Here is a 14,663-nt window from a genome sequence, read left to right on the forward strand (position 1 = left end):
GGCTTGTACTTTTACATTAATTCATGCAAGGTTGTAATATCTTGTTTGTTTTTCGTTTTTTTTTTTTTGGATCATACTGACCCCATCTGTGCCCGTTTATATGATAAATGGCTTATTGTTCTCTTAGAATAATTCAGTTCTGTTTATTTGTTTTGGTTCATGAAAGCTGAAAAACTGTTGGCAGGTGAATCTAATATTGGTTCCATTTGTTGATTCATTAATCAGTCACAAAGCAATAAGGAATACTTCTTTCAAAATATGCAAATTGAAAATTGGAAGTCCTGGGAATATTTACAGCTGCAGAGTTTTATTGAAAAGGCAAGAGCTGCTAGAACATGTCTGCTACTGATTAAATATTTAGAAACCTCCAGTGATTACAGCCTTAAGACTGTGATTGCTTTGTCAAAGACCAACCAAGCAGTGCTAATATGTATCAATATTCAATATTTTACCCTGGCACTGAAAGTCTTCTTTATTTTGCCATTGTTGTCTGCTCTTGCACAAGGAGAGCTCTTCTTGTGTTTACCGTTTTTGCAGTTGCTGATGATATCCTGATAGTGTTTGTTTCAACTGTCAACACAGTCACTACCAGAGTTTAGATTTCTCATCCCTTTCAAAAAAATGCAATCGCCCGTGGAAATTTCAGTAAACCTTCAGCAGGTGCGTAGTGCTGATGTGCTGTTGTAGCTCAATAACATCAACACAGCTCCAAACAACGACACACAGAGCCGTGAATGTCACCCTGACCTCCACGTATACGGTCAGCAGCCTCATTCATGAGTGCAAATCCACTCCAGTGCATTTTCATCATTTCATGGCCTGTTCTTGCCTGGTACATTTCAAATCACTGCCCTGCGTGGAAAAAAATGCCAACAATCATGTCTATCTGAAAGAGGATTAGTCTGCCCCGACATCCGTTTACCAGATTTTCTGTTATATGTGCCTTCATTTGGGAATTAAAGCTTTCCATGTATTCATTTCTGTCCTTTCAACCAAATCATCAACTGCTGGTCAAATACCCATTTCTTCTGACTTCTGTAAAACTGTCAGCCTCGGATGGATTACTGAATGGGCCTAGCAGGCAAAGGCCCAGGGGCCCCAAAGTGTAAGGGGGCCACCCTGGCCTTCACTTGCACACTGTCAAATGTGAAATTAACACGTACCGACTAGAGACAGACTCAACATGACCACCAAGAGAAACACAAACCCACAAAACATTCATAACGACTACACAGCCACCACAAAGACTGTGTGTCTTGCTCCTGTGTAGGAAAGGTTCTGGGGCTCTTTGCATATCTGTGCCCAGGGGGCCATTCTCTCATAATCCCCCCATGCTGTCAGCTCTGTCCATACAAGTCTTATCTGTGACCTTGTGCTGACCGTAAAAGATGTTTAAGAGGACAGCATGCCTATTGATCACCTCAGGTTTTCTCACTAATGCGTTGCTTATTCCCTGCCTCTGTGGCATCACATAAATTAATAACATCTCACCAGCAGAGCCTCTTGTCTCGCTTAGAGGCTTTCTCTGCTTGGCTGGGCAACCTTCTGTCCCAGGAACCTCACAAGGCTGGGGTTTTTTTATCTGGTGATTTTATACACCTCTTAATCTATTACAGTTAGAGTTTTATACAATTTAGAAAACAAAGACTGTAAATCCAGAACTGCAAAATCGCATATTGGTCTTGTCGGTTGCCAGAGAGCTCATAAATATCCGACACGGCCCAAAGGTTTGATCACAGTTTCACTCTAACCGCTTAATCTTGACACAATAGCAGGACTTAGTACAGATCTGGGGATTAGCTACTGTTTCACTCCTGGGGTTTTGGATATTATTGTAAGAATCACTCAGCTAGATTCCAGTAAAACTCCGACGCTGTATATGGACACTGACCAGACAGCCTGAAGTCTTTCAGTAACCTCTTTTTGTCAGGCAGCCAGGGGAAAGAAGGAAGCAACCTTCCAGCCACCAAACCAGCTGCCTGTGGATGAGAAAGGCCTGAGCCCTGTGCAGCTGATCGTCGGGCATGTGAGCTGTTTTGTCTTCTGTGTGCATGTACTGTATGTTAGATTGCTCCAGGGAGTCTGTGATGCTTCTTGAAACAATGCCAACATCTATCAGTAAAACAGAGATAATATTGCGCTTTTTATTGGTGTTTATATAATAACATGTTTATGGCACAATGCGAGGTCTGTTGTGAAATGCATAAATGATGGTGACACACAAGGTTCACTACGTCTGCTAACCCATGGGGCATATGGATAGGAATTACTGTGCAGTCATCAGAGTCACATTTCCACAGCAGCATACTGTTCTGAATAGTGAAGGTTATATTGGCCATACATGTGCTTTTCTGTATAATCCTACAGCACTTTTTTGTGTGTGTATTCTGATAGTTGTAGGGTTTTTTACCTCTTGAGCAAATGCCATAGCCCTTTTTCAGTTTTCTCTAGTCACCAATAATACCAGTACCAGACACAAATATCTGTCTGGGCTGTTTTGGCCAAATTTAACACACCAGGTTTTGCCCTTGTCTTGTTCATTCACTTCCCCAACACAGGTGCCAGTCCCCAGGTTGCTGCTCAGAAGTCGTTGGCCTGCTTAGCTGTGATGAATGGGCTGTTTTCCTGCATTGGTTGGTTTTGATGTAAATGGTTAATAAAGTGGAAACATGATTGCTTGCTGGTCCCCCGCTGAAGACAACAGTTATTTATGACCGGCAGATTTTATGAAGTGCGGTATTCTTCCTGCTGCCTGTCCGCGGCGGGGTTATTCTCACGGGAACGCCTCATTCGATCCCTCCTGAAATGCAAGCCTGCTGACCACAGCTCTGACACACACACCTGCACACCTCATTCATAAAGCATTACAAGACGACTAGAAGCATACCGGCGCCTTTCACCTTTTCTTTTACCAATGCATACTTTTGCTTTTCATTCATAAAAATAATGCATTTTCAGCATTTGTTTGTCCTCGTTTTTGACACACCTGAGCACAAGTGGGACTCATATGACATCACACCACTGCGCCAGAGCATCACATGCATTTTTGCCATTCTTACCCTGAAATCATTTAATCGTTTAATGTAATTTAATTTAAATCACGAGTCTTCAGTGGCACACAGTGAGATACATTTCACAGCAACACATAATGGATTTAACACGCTTGTGTCGCTTTTTAAAATAGCTGCTGTAAAACACAGTTGAATGTTCTATATACACTTAACAATGGCAGTACTGACCTGGAACACCAAGTTCGCTGTCACCATTTACCTGGTGAGGTGCTCACTGAGCCTGAAACCAGATGAGTGTATACGAGCCAACTTTCTCTTTCATTTCCTCTTTTTTAAAAGTAGTTTTTTGTGGTTGTTTGAATATAGTCGACTGCCTGAACACTTAACAGGTTTTCTTATCTTGGCAGGTGTTAAGTCGCTGCAATGTCTACACTATTTAAACACCTTCTTTGTGTGTTCAATTATCAATGTGAGATTTCTATCTTTGTGAGTCCTAACTGGCATGCCAAACTGTTTAATGCATTTTTCTTATAACAAATTTTGTGTGAGCAACAACACCAAGCATCTCGTGGATTAAAAACACCACTCAATCTAATGTGATTGGCCCCAATTTTAATAGCATTTTTGTGGACTAAACAACCGCAGCAGGAGAGAAGAGGCCGTTACACAACAGAAACACGCTGTGACTACATGTACTCATCTCTAATAAAGAGCGGGATTGTAATTATTTGCAGCATGGTGAATTAATAATAGGAGGTAAGCACCTGGGAGAGTGATGGAGGGGGGAGCTGATGGGCCGTGTGCAGCAGGAGCAGTAAAGGAAAGGCAGGCGAGTGACCACGCTCCATCTAATCTTGGCTATCACGTTACCTCGGCCCTCATGATACATCGAGGTGCTGGCCTCCCTCCGTGGCCCCTATGCCTCTACGTCCTTTCACTTACTCTTAAAGTGACACGCCTCTTCTTCGTAGCAGAGTCAACTGTGCTAAAACACAGGTGTCGTCTGTTTTTTGGAAGATGGTTTGACATATATGAGGACAGATAGCAGAGGAGGTAAGCCTGGAAATATATCCTTATTGAGTAAAGGTGATGAAACTCCTGGTACCATGTGGAATAGAGATTGTGTTTTATGTTGTTGCTTGCATTGAGAGCTATTTCAACTTTAAATTAGACTATTTGTTACAAAGAGTAAGCTTGTATTTTTCCTGTAGGCCCTTTCTTAATTAATTTTTGTTTATTTTTTCCAAAGTTCCAGGCATTTTGTCTTGCTGTGCTATGCTCTAGTTATTAGGGTTTAGGTCGGCAACAGACCACATTTTCTTCTACGCTGTGTAATGGCATGGGAAATATTATTAATACAAATTTAATGTGATAATAATATACACTGATTTTGCACTGCTGGCACACTACTTCCTTAGCAATTATCTAAAGTGGTATGACTTCAAAAAGTGCGGAAATGCAAGTGCTGCATATTTCTGAAACAGCAAATTGAAAAGACTTCACACACACACAGCTTTAATGTGTTTCATAGGCTCTCAAAATCAGTGATGTGCATTAACCGGTTTGGCTGGCTATGCCATTTTCAGAGGGTAGTCAGGTGCCTGGAGCCAGGAAACAATGCTCTCCACTCTGTTTGTGTTGTGATGCTTTGTTATGGCTTTGTTCTGCTCTGTTTGTCCTCTCAGTCATTTCAAGAGTGGACCTCAATCACTCTGAGAAATGCTCCCTCCCTCTCTCCTCTCTCTCTCTCTCTCTCTCTTGCTCTATGTGACAGGTCTGCAGAGTATAGTTTTGCCAACAAAACTAGGCCACAGTATGATTTCACATTTGTTCCTCAGCCAATAACATGCAGCCTGTTTCAATGTGCATCTATTTATCACAGAGTCCCACAGGCATTCACTGCTCCAAATTTGTTTTTGCTTTAAATTTATCACATACTTTAAGATATTATTTTATTTGAATTCATGTCTCCAAACTTATCAGAATTCAGTATTTGTTCCATTAAAGTAAAAGCGCCGCCTCCTGAAAAGCTAATGCATCAAAGCAGGAACAGAATAAAACGATTGCAGTGTTGAATCTTAAGGATAACAGCACAGATGTCTGGGCAAGAAGAAGGAGCTTTACAGTGGTATGAAAGCATGAGAGGCACCTGCTGGCTTGAGCCTGTTATTTTCCACTGTGATAGTAAATAAGCATTTTATCTGATGTCGTTTTGCTGAGCAGCTCTGAGAGCATGGCAGACCAGAAAGAGGAGAGTCAGAAGTGCTGCGTTGTGTGAACAGTAGAAGATGCTATTGGCTACGACAAAGCACGTCTTAATCCTGCATCCGTTTCCTTTTAAGTAGTGGAATAGTTTGTTTTTCTCGGCGTGATTCTATGTTTGACCTTGATTGTGTATATAATGAGTCTGTGTGTGTATATGTGTGTGCGCAGTGGTGTTAAATGGGTAGGCGTGGTAAGCTGAGGTCTACTCTGGTTCAGGGTCTATGGTAACACAGGACTGCAGAGGGAGAGACCTGGGGTGTGTAACTGTTAGGAGCTGGAATCTCAAGAGGCAGTGCACACAGAATAAGGGTACCGTGGCAATGGTTGAATGGGAAATGTGCAGGTTAGTGTGCATGTAACTGTATTTACTTTCATTGTTGCTCAGTCAGTTTACATATGATTAATTAAGCAAAGTATTCAACGTGTCATTTTTCATTTTGTTTGTTTTTATTCATTTGTATTATTAAGATTGATGTTACTGTCATGTCAGAGGGTTAAAGGGATACTTTGCTGATTTTTAACTAGTGCTGCATGATTAATCTAATCGCAATTGCGATGTCAGGCTGTGCGATTACATAACCGCATAAAAGGCTGCGATGTGTAGCGATGTGCGATTTAATGTAAATAAATGTTAATGTGTGTGTCTGTGAACGTGACTGCCTCTCCTGTAGTGTGTGGAGTTTGTTGACACCACGCCCACAAGCTATCCTGGTGCATGCAGCCGGTGTGCAGCAGTGACCAACACAGATGCTGAAGAAGAGCATGAGCTCGACCAAGAACAGCCTAGATGGTGGCAAAAAAAACACAACATCTATTATATGGCAATAATTTGGATTCAGGTACGGCGACATTGAACAGAAAGACGTGCTGTGTAAAAGTTTAAAAGTTAAAGTCGCCACATCCCGCGGCAACACGACCAATCTATATCGGCACTTGAGACAGCACAGCACAGGGAAAAGTAAGAAGAGTGCATGCGAGAGAAAGCCGAGCCGTGTAACGTTAAAGACAAAGAGACAACTGAAAGCCACCAGAGCCTCATAAAACAACATCCAAGCAAACATTTGTAAGTGTCACAGAGAAATCATGGACTCCATAACAAATGAAAAATTGAGCAATTTTGCTCGGGTTCGGACCACTTGACATGCTGCTGTGTTGTGCTATGGCGTGCTGGAATTTGTCATTTACGTCACAACGCCTGAACGTAACACAGGCTCACTCCGCTGTGTGTACAGTTCCGTGCTGCGCTGCTGTGTGAGCAGCGTGTTTGACTGTGCTCAGTCTGTTGATGGTCATTGACTCACTGTCTGTCCATAACAATAACTATGTCAGGTCAGTGCCCCCCTAATATAATGTAGGGGAAACACTGAATCAAGCAAAAAGACTCATGATACCATTTATTTATTATATTGTATATTGTAATTATATTGTAATCGCAATCGCAAATCACAATATTGTCCACCATAATCGCAATCGCACATTTTTATCAAATTGTGCAGCACTATTTTTAACCAGCTTTGCGTCATTACAATGTTGGTAGTATGTGTACATGGACTGTGGTAAACGTCCCTCCATCTTACCAGCGCCCAGATCTTTCTGCTCATCTGTCAACTCAAATCTGCCAGATTACATTTGTTTCCGCTGGTTCTAGAGTTGCAGATTGATTGCTACAGATTGCACTTCGGCATGTCTGTGTGCTGCCAAAGAGTATAGAGGTGGATCGAGAGAGAGCTGCCCTAACAAACACATCATCTGATCAAACAGTAAAACTAGTACTGAACAAATATAAACCAAGATTCTGTTAGTGTGTTGTCTATTTCTCACCTCAAATGTTTTCAGAAATATATTTTAGTTTACCGTAATTCAAGATCGTTTCTTATCAGCCAGCCGCCATGCTGTTTCCTGTGCCAAAATGGCCAAGACCACAGTATGTCGCCCACCAGTGGGAGTGTTTATTAGTCTGGTGCAGCACACTGTATTCTGGTAGTTGCAGGTTTTCTCCTCGTTGAGAAAAAGCAAATGCCATGGCCATTTTCCTCAGTTTTCTCTTATCATGTAACACCAATTTCAAAAGCATCTGCATCCTTCTTCTGCATAGACAGCCTAGTTTTATTGAAACATCATCTTTCCAACAGTGAAATACTTTTATAAAGTGTGGAGCTACAGCCGGGAGGCAATTAGCAAAGACTGGAGGCAGGGACAAACAGCAAGTCTGCCTTTCTCATTATAAAATGTGCTCACCAGCATCTCTAAAGCTCGCTAAGTGACACATTGTATCGCATTTGTTTAATCGGCACAAGTGCAAAAACAATCATTTGTGGTTCATCCATCCACCGAACACTTCTGTGCAGAGTGCCTCTGGCATTACCGTGGGTTGCTAGATTCAGTCGGTGCACACAGGTTAGGTCTCAATACACCCACAACAAAACCTGGCAACCTATTTGTGCAGGGCTTTAACGAGCATAATATGTGTTAACGAGCGAGCTTCAGAAGTGATGGTCGACGTATTTCTAAACTTTGAAGGGAGCCAGGTTTGCTTTGTCCCCTTGCTTCCTTGCTAAGCTAGATTACCTTCAGGCTCCAGCTCCCACTCTAATACACAGACATGAGAGTGCAATCAATGCTTTCATCTCCATGAAAAACCAAATGAGCTTATTTTCCAAAATGTTGAACTACTTAACAGTGATGACTGTGTTTATTTGTCTTGTACATTCATGTCTCTTCTCTGTCTTGTGTGTTTGGCAGACTCGGAGGCCTTCAGTTGCTGGGGAGATATCAGACCACAGAAGAAGCAGCAAAGTTTTTATCAGGAAGATCAAGCAAAACAGGCCAATTTCTAACTGAGGTGGATGGTAGCAGAAGCCAAGCAAGGGCAACGTACCACAAGAGCCATGTGGGAGGAGAGTGAGGGAGTTTTGCTATTCTCACACATCAAGCCCAAACACTTTGTCTACTGATATACGCTTAACGTTCTCCAGCACTCTTCCAGAGCTTTTCCTCAGGGGGAGCCCCTGCTATGAACCCCAGCTCCGTTGGCTTCAGCAGGCAGTCCAACCTCAGTGCCAGGCTCTGTGTGGGCATCCCGCAAGTCTGGGTTCTGCCCACACAGGACTCACAGACTGCCCCAGAACAAAAAGAATGAAATACTCCTGAGTCACTCCTCTGTGTGGTGGCTCTCCTGTCTAGTGTTAAATTGGTCTGTTGTGAAGTTCTGTCTGCCTCTTCACCGACAAGTTCCTATCTTTAGTGAAAACCCTCTCCAACTCTTCCACCAGCCCCTTCTAGGTCACCACTTCGTTATAATTTGCTTTCCCATCAAGCAGCAGCACGAGTTCCTTTGTGCTTACCACGTGGTGGAGGACCATGGGATGCCGTCAGAGCTCGGAGGAGAAGGAAGCGGCGCGGCGCTCTCGGCGAATCGACCGCCACTTGCGCTCAGAGAGTCAGCGGCAGCGGCGTGAGATCAAGCTGCTGTTGCTTGGCACCAGCAACTCGGGCAAGAGTACTATAGTCAAGCAGATGAAGATCATCCATAGCGGAGGCTTCAACCTGGAGGCTTGCAAGGAGTACAAGCCCCTCATCCTGTACAATGCCATCGACTCTCTCACCCGCATCATCCGTGCCCTCACCACTCTCAAGATCGACTTTCACAATCCTGATCGTGCTTACGATGCTGTGCAGCTCTTTGCCCTCACAGGGCCAGCTGAAAGCAAAGGGGAGATCACTCCAGAGTTGCTGGGGGTCATGAAGCGTCTGTGGGCTGACTCAGGGGTCCAAGAGTGCTTTCAGCGATCCAATGAGTACCACTTAGAGGACAACACTGCCTACTACCTGAATGACCTGGACCGCATCTCTGCACTCGAGTACATCCCAACTGTAGAGGACATCCTACGGTCCCGCGACATGACCACCGGCATTGTGGAGAACAAGTTCACCTTCAAGGAGCTCACCTTCAAGATGGTAGATGTGGGCGGACAGCGTTCAGAGAGAAAGAAGTGGATCCACTGCTTTGAGGGCGTGACTGCAATCATTTTCTGTGTCGAGCTAAGTGGCTATGACCTCAAACTCTACGAGGACAACCAAACGGTAAGAAAAATCTGTTTTAAAGGGCCCACATTTTCACCCAGTGTGTACGTGTATGCACATGCACACATGGATGCACTAACACATGCTTTCACAGAGCAGCAGCCACTCAGTGTAAAATAGTAGTCTGAGGAGAGTGGAGGTAGATCTCAATCCAATTTGCACAAATTATACAAATGTTCTCTCTTAATAAGTTTTCACACCATTCGTGCGAAGAGGTGCAGCTTCTATCTTTCACAATGAATTGAGATAAGTGGCGAGAAATATATCTCTTTTGTGAGACAGATAATACCTATCTGACTTACTGCAATGATCTCAGATACCAATAATCTTGTTATCTAGATTCTAGTCCACACAATTTCTCAAAAGCATTAACTGTTAGGTGCACAGGTAAATAAAGAAATATTCATCTCACATTATTATTTACCCTACCAAACGTTCTTTACACAGAGAATAAAGGCAAAATGTCATGAGGTGTAGTCTTATAAAACAAGTTGTATAAAATGGTGAGAAGCAAAGAGCACACAAGGCTGTTCTGCTGTGTCACTTCCTCTCTGTAAATCCCCGCCGTCAAAACGACATCCATGTGGTTACACTGATATAGAGATTACATTTTGTTTGTGATCACGTCACACACATACTTGCTAAAATAGGAGCTATTTGAAATTAATTAGAGGTATATTCAAAATCATTTTTGCATACTGTGTTGTGTTTGGGTTTTTTTTTTTTTCTTTATCAAAGGAAGGAAATTGAACATTAAATTTAGCTGCTAAAAATAAGGAATTAAAAATGAAAATTGTTTTCCTAGCATTTCATTTCAGTAGATCAAGTATTCTTTGTCTACCCTTTCCATTTTATTTCAATGATATCTGTTCACTTTGGTGGGAACAAATGCACAATCTTTAGCTTACTGACTCCTAACTGTGCATTCACACTAAAAGCGTCATGAGCGTCATAAGCGGCCGGCAGCCATTCATTTTCAATGTACGCTTGCTACGAAGGGCGTCTGGAGCGTCGGAGGCAGCGAGCGGCGCAATGCCAGCGACCGGAGCGTCACTGTGAAGTTGAGAGAAGCTCAACTTTATGCAAATGAGCAGCGCCGCTACCAAAGCAGCAGCCAATTGCAGACTGAGATTCGGGTATGGAGGTCTGGGCTCTCCCGGAGCTGTACGAGCCGGTGAAATTCACCGTGGAGTTGCCGTGTTTGCAGGACTCTGTGGACCCAGAAGGCCCGACGGCTCCAGGCCCTGTGTTCCCTCAGCAAATACACCAATGCAATACAAAGGAAGCTTCCGAAAGTGCGATTAATGAGCTCCCGCTTATTTACCACCAATTACATTTCTCAGTGGTCCAACGTGCCAACAGGAGAGTAAAATCATAATTATAAAGGACTCATAAAGGCGATATTGACTGTGTTTATTAGCGTTATTTTAATTGTACAATGAAAGTCATGAATAATACAAAGTGAAGACATAAATGATATATTTGTTCATCCTTATAAAATGAACAGCCGTGTCAGCCTTGATGGACACATCTGCAGCAGCCGGCCCCGCCCCTTTGGCCGCTGCAAGCGCCTGCTGGAGCTGCCGCACAGTAACTGACTACTGATTCCTATACCACCAAACTGCTGCACAGCTTATCACCTGAAGTAGTAAACAAAGTGTTAGAATTCATTCTACTAAGTGGACTGTTTATTGGATCTTGAGGTAAGGTCTACAGCTACAGGATGCAACTACATAACACTTTAACCATGCAAAAATAAAATGTCTACCCAATTTTAGAGATCAGAAGTTGCATGAATGGTATCTTTTGTTGGAAAGAAGACTAACTCATTTGGAGGGTTGCCACAGATGCCAGAAAAACTCTCCCACCCATAGGGTGACCATTGATTGGATATACTGCATTAAAGTAAAGGCCGTACAGCCAGCCATGGAGTCAACACTGGGAGGAGGGGGGGGCGGGGGGGGGGATCTGCCAGGGGGTTGAATGCAATGAATGAATGAATTAAAGCCACTACTGTCTACATAAATTACACATGCACCGTTACATAACTGATTGACACTTTACCCACATTGGCTATCTTACAAATAACACAATAAAGGGATTTATGTGTTTTTTATATGCCCCTGAGCCCCATTGTTGGTCGCTGGGTGATGTGTGGCTAATTAACTGCAGGTAACTTAGTGACAATTGCTAACATTCGTGATGGTTAACTGAATAGCATAGTGACAGTTCAACTGCGAAATGAAGTTTTGACATTAATGTCACCTTTTCATGCATGTCCTTACTGAAGTGAAGTGTTTTTATTGGTACAGTGTTTCAATATGAAAGTTTCCCATCAGCTAATGGGAACATTAATGGATGCAAAGCTAGCAAGTGGAATATATCCAGAATATATGGGTTATTCGCTAGGTAATGCATGGAATTTATGCTCACTAACATTTCGGCAGGAATTTAGCATAACATTGCAAGAAGACAACCCTTCATAAAATTATCATTTTCATAACTCTGACAAAAACTATCACAATCTATAGTGATATAGCCTTTTTTAAATAAATATACTGGGGCCACCCCTGTAGTGTAGCACTGCAAGCACAGCAAGAGGGTTCCTGGTTCAACCCCAGGAGGGAGCCCTACTGTGCAGAGTTTGCATGTTCTCCCCGTGACAGCGTGGGTTTTCTCTGGATACTCTGGCTTCCTCCCACAGTCCAAAGACATGCAGGTTAATTGGTGACCCCAGATTGGCCATAGGTGTGAATGTGAGTGTGAATGGTTGTCTGTCTCTATGTGTCAGCCCTGTGATAGTCTGGCGACCTATCCAGGGCATACCCCACCTCTTGCCCAAGTCTCCATGACCCCCCCGCAAACATCAAGAGGATAAGCAGTTACGAAAATGGATGGGATGCCACCCCCTCCCATATATATATAAATATATATATATATATATATATATATATATAAATATATTAATTACTACCTTGATTAGAGTGCTAAACAGCAACTCTTTCCTAATGTAAAAGGAAAAAGACTCAAATTGCAGTGGGCAATTTTCCTAATGTCCCCACAGGGCACCCAGGACCACTTTCTACACCCTTTTCGCCATTTTATTCTCATCCTTAATAACACGACTACCCTCTGTAATTCATCTACAGTTAATTCAGTTTTGCTTAATAAACAATTTGGAAAGCCTTATCCAAATTGTATAGTCCATATCTAAAGCTCTTTGGCTGGAGGCAGGAATGGATCGATTTTGTAGAAACAAATTCACTTTGCCTTAATGTGGGAGCAAAGCTATTTCAGATCTGTCTGAATGAAGAGAAGAGAGCGGCCGGTGTTTGTTATCTCCCCTTCATGGTTCTGGAATTTGAACGATTTGCTATCCATAGCATATCTGCTTTGTTATCTAGTGTTTTGGAATAGCTGGGTAGTTACTGCTTGTTTAACTGCCTTTTTTGATAATGAAAGCTCAACAATAGATACTATTCACTTTTATTGGTTGAGACCAACTATGAGAGGTCAGCTATTTTCTATTTTTTCACAGGCATGATCACATTTTTTTCCCTAAAGAGGTTCCAGTATCCATGATCACCGTGATGTCTTTATACACAAGAAATAACTTGAGAACAGAGGAAACTTTGTCCTTCCTGTAACTGAACTGGCCTGATAATTCATGGGTTACCCGGATAAAACAGGAAGTACACTGTGCTGGGTTGGAACATGAAATCAATTAGTTTTATAGGTTAAAAATAAAGTCTGGAGGAGAAAAATGCAGTGTGGTGTTAATTGAGTTCACAGAATAAAGTGTGAGGCTGTACCTGTGAGAATTAGCAGATTGTGAAGGCACTGTGTAGCAATGGGAGTTCACAGGTGCAAGAAAAAACAACAAGATAGGAAAGGAAAAAGACAGCAATGGATCAAAAGTACCAGAAAGAAAGACATCATTAAATTAGAGCAGCCATACTGCAGCAGAGCCGACTATGAGTACGATTTCTGCAAAATACCGTCATTTTCAGGGTTGGATTGTGGTTAAATTAACGACTTCCTCTTCAGTTTTATGTGGTCTACCAAAAACAGGGTTTCTTCTGTTGGTGAACCTGTGACATAGCAGGACTGACATTAATGCTGGCTGTGATTTTCTGAGTCCAGGCTGTGACGTGTTGCCTTATCTGATTTAAGTGAAACCCTTTCTCAAATAGCCTGTCTTTGTGTTCCCAATAACTGCATTAGCACAGACACTCACCAGACATCAGCTGAATGTTACTGTAGGCACATCTTGCACATTTTTAGATTTATATGTACTTTAAAGTTCTTTATATGTTTGTTCTTGCTACTGCTGCTTTGTCAGTGATTAGCCCACGTGCATGGTGTTATTCTTTATAACAAGACTGATGCTATTCACATGCAGTCATTAGTACTATCAGCACTAACCCTGCCCTGAGGTCACAGTGCCGACCACTGAGTCACACCAAATAGTTGTACTCGGCAAAATTATTGGTAAGAACATGCAACTGATAAAATACCATGATGGTCAGGCATTTCAAAAATGGTTTACTTGCCTGGGAACTTTGGAAGCTTGTTAGCCATATTCAGTGCAAGCCACCTGCATCTATACTTTGAGACCAAAACCAAAGCAAATAGCACACCACTGATAAGAAGTTATGTTACTTTAATTTGAGGATCTGCATTGGAAAGCAAGCATATAGTTGCATACACCAAGTTTAGGGCCCTGTGCATGTTGCTCAAAGACTGGCAAACTAGTGACTCATTTACCAAAAACTGTGTACCACTACCAACCAGGGGTGTAGTCCTGCCAGAGCACTCTGTAACGACACTCCATCACTTTTTTTCTCCAAGTGAGAAAATAAAAGCAATCCGGTTGAAATTCTTTCACATTTTTTCAGCGCTTGAAGATCCAATCATCACTAAAGAGAGAGTCATGCAAGAGAGACAATAAGAACAATTGAAAAGGTCAAAGTTGTTCACATTTAAGGTGTGTGGACTGATTCACAGCATCAACTCATGCACTGAGTGACATGCAGGAAAATATTCCACCTTGAAAGTTGCTGGTAGGTTTTATCTACAAGTGCACATCACACACTGAGCGAGCCGCCTCTTAATGACGCTGTCGCCAAAGCAGTAATGATTGTGCTATGTGGCTAACGGGCATGTAGCTACTTCCATGTTTCAGATGATACGTCATGTTTGGAGTCGACCAATGAAGATGAGTTTACATATCATCTTGGGTTCGTCCTTCACCTTCTCAAAATGATCCCACACTTTGGATTTCCTGCCCGACATGTTATTAAC

General features: G+C 42.5%; 1 protein-coding gene and 1 long non-coding RNA gene across 3 annotated transcripts in view; one reads left to right on the plus strand and one right to left on the minus strand.

Annotated features, from left to right (window-relative positions):
- Nucleotides 1-14,663, minus strand: part of LOC125878572 (uncharacterized) — a 65,169-nt gene that overhangs the window by 17,387 nt on the left and 33,119 nt on the right. The gene's annotated exons all lie outside the window — the stretch shown is intronic.
- gnaz (guanine nucleotide binding protein (G protein), alpha z polypeptide) overlaps nt 1-14,663 on the plus strand; it is a 45,517-nt gene that overhangs the window by 13,057 nt on the left and 17,797 nt on the right. The window contains exons 1-2 of one of the 2 annotated variants that reach the window (XM_049559859.1): nt 1,934-2,026; nt 8,019-9,359. In XM_049559859.1, coding sequence (XP_049415816.1) covers nt 8,637-9,359 — 723 coding nt within the window. In that variant the 5' untranslated portion in view covers nt 1,934-2,026; nt 8,019-8,636. Of the gene's footprint in view, nt 1-1,933; nt 2,027-8,018; nt 9,360-14,663 lie in introns of those variants that run through there. The other variant, XM_049559858.1, reaches the window with a different exon arrangement.

Source organism: Epinephelus fuscoguttatus, linkage group LG18 (assembly GCF_011397635.1).
Source record: "Epinephelus fuscoguttatus linkage group LG18, E.fuscoguttatus.final_Chr_v1".
NCBI classification, from domain to species: domain Eukaryota; kingdom Metazoa; phylum Chordata; class Actinopteri; order Perciformes; family Serranidae; genus Epinephelus; species Epinephelus fuscoguttatus.